The sequence below is a fragment of the Echinococcus granulosus genome (assembly GCF_000524195.1).
Source record: "Echinococcus granulosus chromosome Unknown EG_S00247, whole genome shotgun sequence".
NCBI classification, from domain to species: Eukaryota; Metazoa; Platyhelminthes; class Cestoda; order Cyclophyllidea; family Taeniidae; genus Echinococcus; species Echinococcus granulosus.
In genome coordinates this window covers 22,258-23,889 of record NW_020170627.1, presented here as the reverse complement: position 1 = coordinate 23,889, position 1,632 = coordinate 22,258, and the positions used below count along the sequence as shown (strand labels likewise).

The window sequence follows — 1,632 nt, the reverse complement described above, 5'->3', positions numbered from 1 at the left end:
TGCCTCAGGTTTTGACAAAAGTTTTGCCATAATGGCAGAATATTTTGCGTCATGCAAGACTAAAGTCAGGGCAGAAAGTGCATGACACCCAGGCCTGATTCATTGGCTAATTAAAAGGTATTTCTCAATCCCCTTCGCTGTCAGTCGAACGCTAATGTGTTGCTTAGTTTTCTGATAAAATTCATGTTTTGTCGCAAGCTACTGAAATAGTAAGGTTGGTGCCTTGGTAAACCTGTAAATGATTCATGAATATCAATCTAATTTCTGTACTTTATTTCAAAGTTGCCTTTCTTGTGCACCTCATATTTTCTTGGCTCTCTATATTCTAAATGATTTGGCTTTCAAGAGGTCGCTACATTGCTCTTAGAAGTATAGAGCATCTGACCCATTATTAAGTTAAGCCCGATGATTTCTGCTTGCTATGAATCACAAGGATGAGGGTTGGGCTTTCGCCTAACAGACAGCTCATGATAATTAGCGGTTTCACCCTTAAACTATTTAAAGAGCTACTGAATGCCTAAAGTCACCGGTTAAACAAAGGCATTCCATGGGTTACTGCAATCCTGCAATATTGGAAAGATAGCCTTCCTTAAATTCTCCCTTGTCTTTTTCGTTCTCATCAGCTTCGTCTTTACAATCCCTCTCCACCTAATGCATGCGCTACATGCCTCATTTCACATCCTGGAATAAACAGCAGTTTGGACGTGCACGCGGTTAGAAAGAGCAGTTAGGTATGCCTGACTCTCCTTCATTTTTCCATCCTAAAACCTCTTCCACCTATATAGATGACAACAATTCAACTTACGAAACACATTGCTTTAAACAAGGCTGATGATGACTTTCGAACTGTTCAAACTGGTTTGCTAGGCAGATGAGAATAAATGTCGTGACAAACCTTCCCATTTGCATAGTTGAACACGGCTGTGATGGCAGTCCAGATGGTACCAGCCAGAACTCTTGAAATAACCCCGTTGATGCTAGATGCCAGCGTTCTGATAGTTTGAAGGAGACTGAAAAATTTGAGAGCTAGTATAGGCAAAAGGAAAAATTTGGCTGCCTCTGCAAAACGCTCTTCCATTGCCTGATAAGGAAAGGGTGTTTCTAATTTAGACTACTTTGTCTTCTGGCTCTAACCTCTGATTGTTCTACTTAATAATATAAGAATCTATTTTGCACATAAATAGAAGAGATTCTTCGAATTTATACGGAAGTATAAAGTGTTTGACATGCGGGACAGGTAAATCACCAAGTCCTAGCCTATTCCGAAATGAGGAATTATCGTGTTTAGTCAGAGGGGCTGACACTGGTAAATTTGATGCTTGGTACTCCCTGGAAGCTACTTAGTTAGCCTATAAGACTATTTAAGATTTGCCCTCGTAGCTTTCGCGGTATAACTAAAAGTTGTACCAAATATGACCTCTGACATCACACATTTCACCTGTCTCGCTTTTTCTTAACTTTGTCTTTTAATGATTGCTTCCTAAAATCTTATTGTATGCTGCCTTTGAATGTGTCATTCGAGAGGACAACGCTGAGGGCAGTGATGCACATAAAGACACCGACCAAAGCAAGGCTGGTTAAAGAAAATTGTCACACTTTATGTCGTCAGGGTAATGCTTGGGAGTTTGATGA

The 1,632-nt window shown here is 40.1% G+C and overlaps 1 protein-coding gene across 1 annotated transcript; it reads right to left on the bottom strand. All coding sequences in view use genetic code 11, as the record gives it.

Moving 5' to 3' along the window:
- Positions 1 to 530: 530 nt before the first annotated feature.
- EGR_10654 (hypothetical protein) lies at positions 531 to 1,078 on the bottom strand (the record flags this gene model as incomplete). The annotated part of the gene is made up of 2 exons (XM_024499903.1): positions 531 to 563; positions 896 to 1,078. 2 exons carry the CDS (start codon positions 1,076 to 1,078, stop codon positions 531 to 533), a joined length of 216 nt encoding a protein of 71 aa, XP_024345682.1.
- Between the last annotated feature and the right edge of the window lie 554 nt (positions 1,079 to 1,632).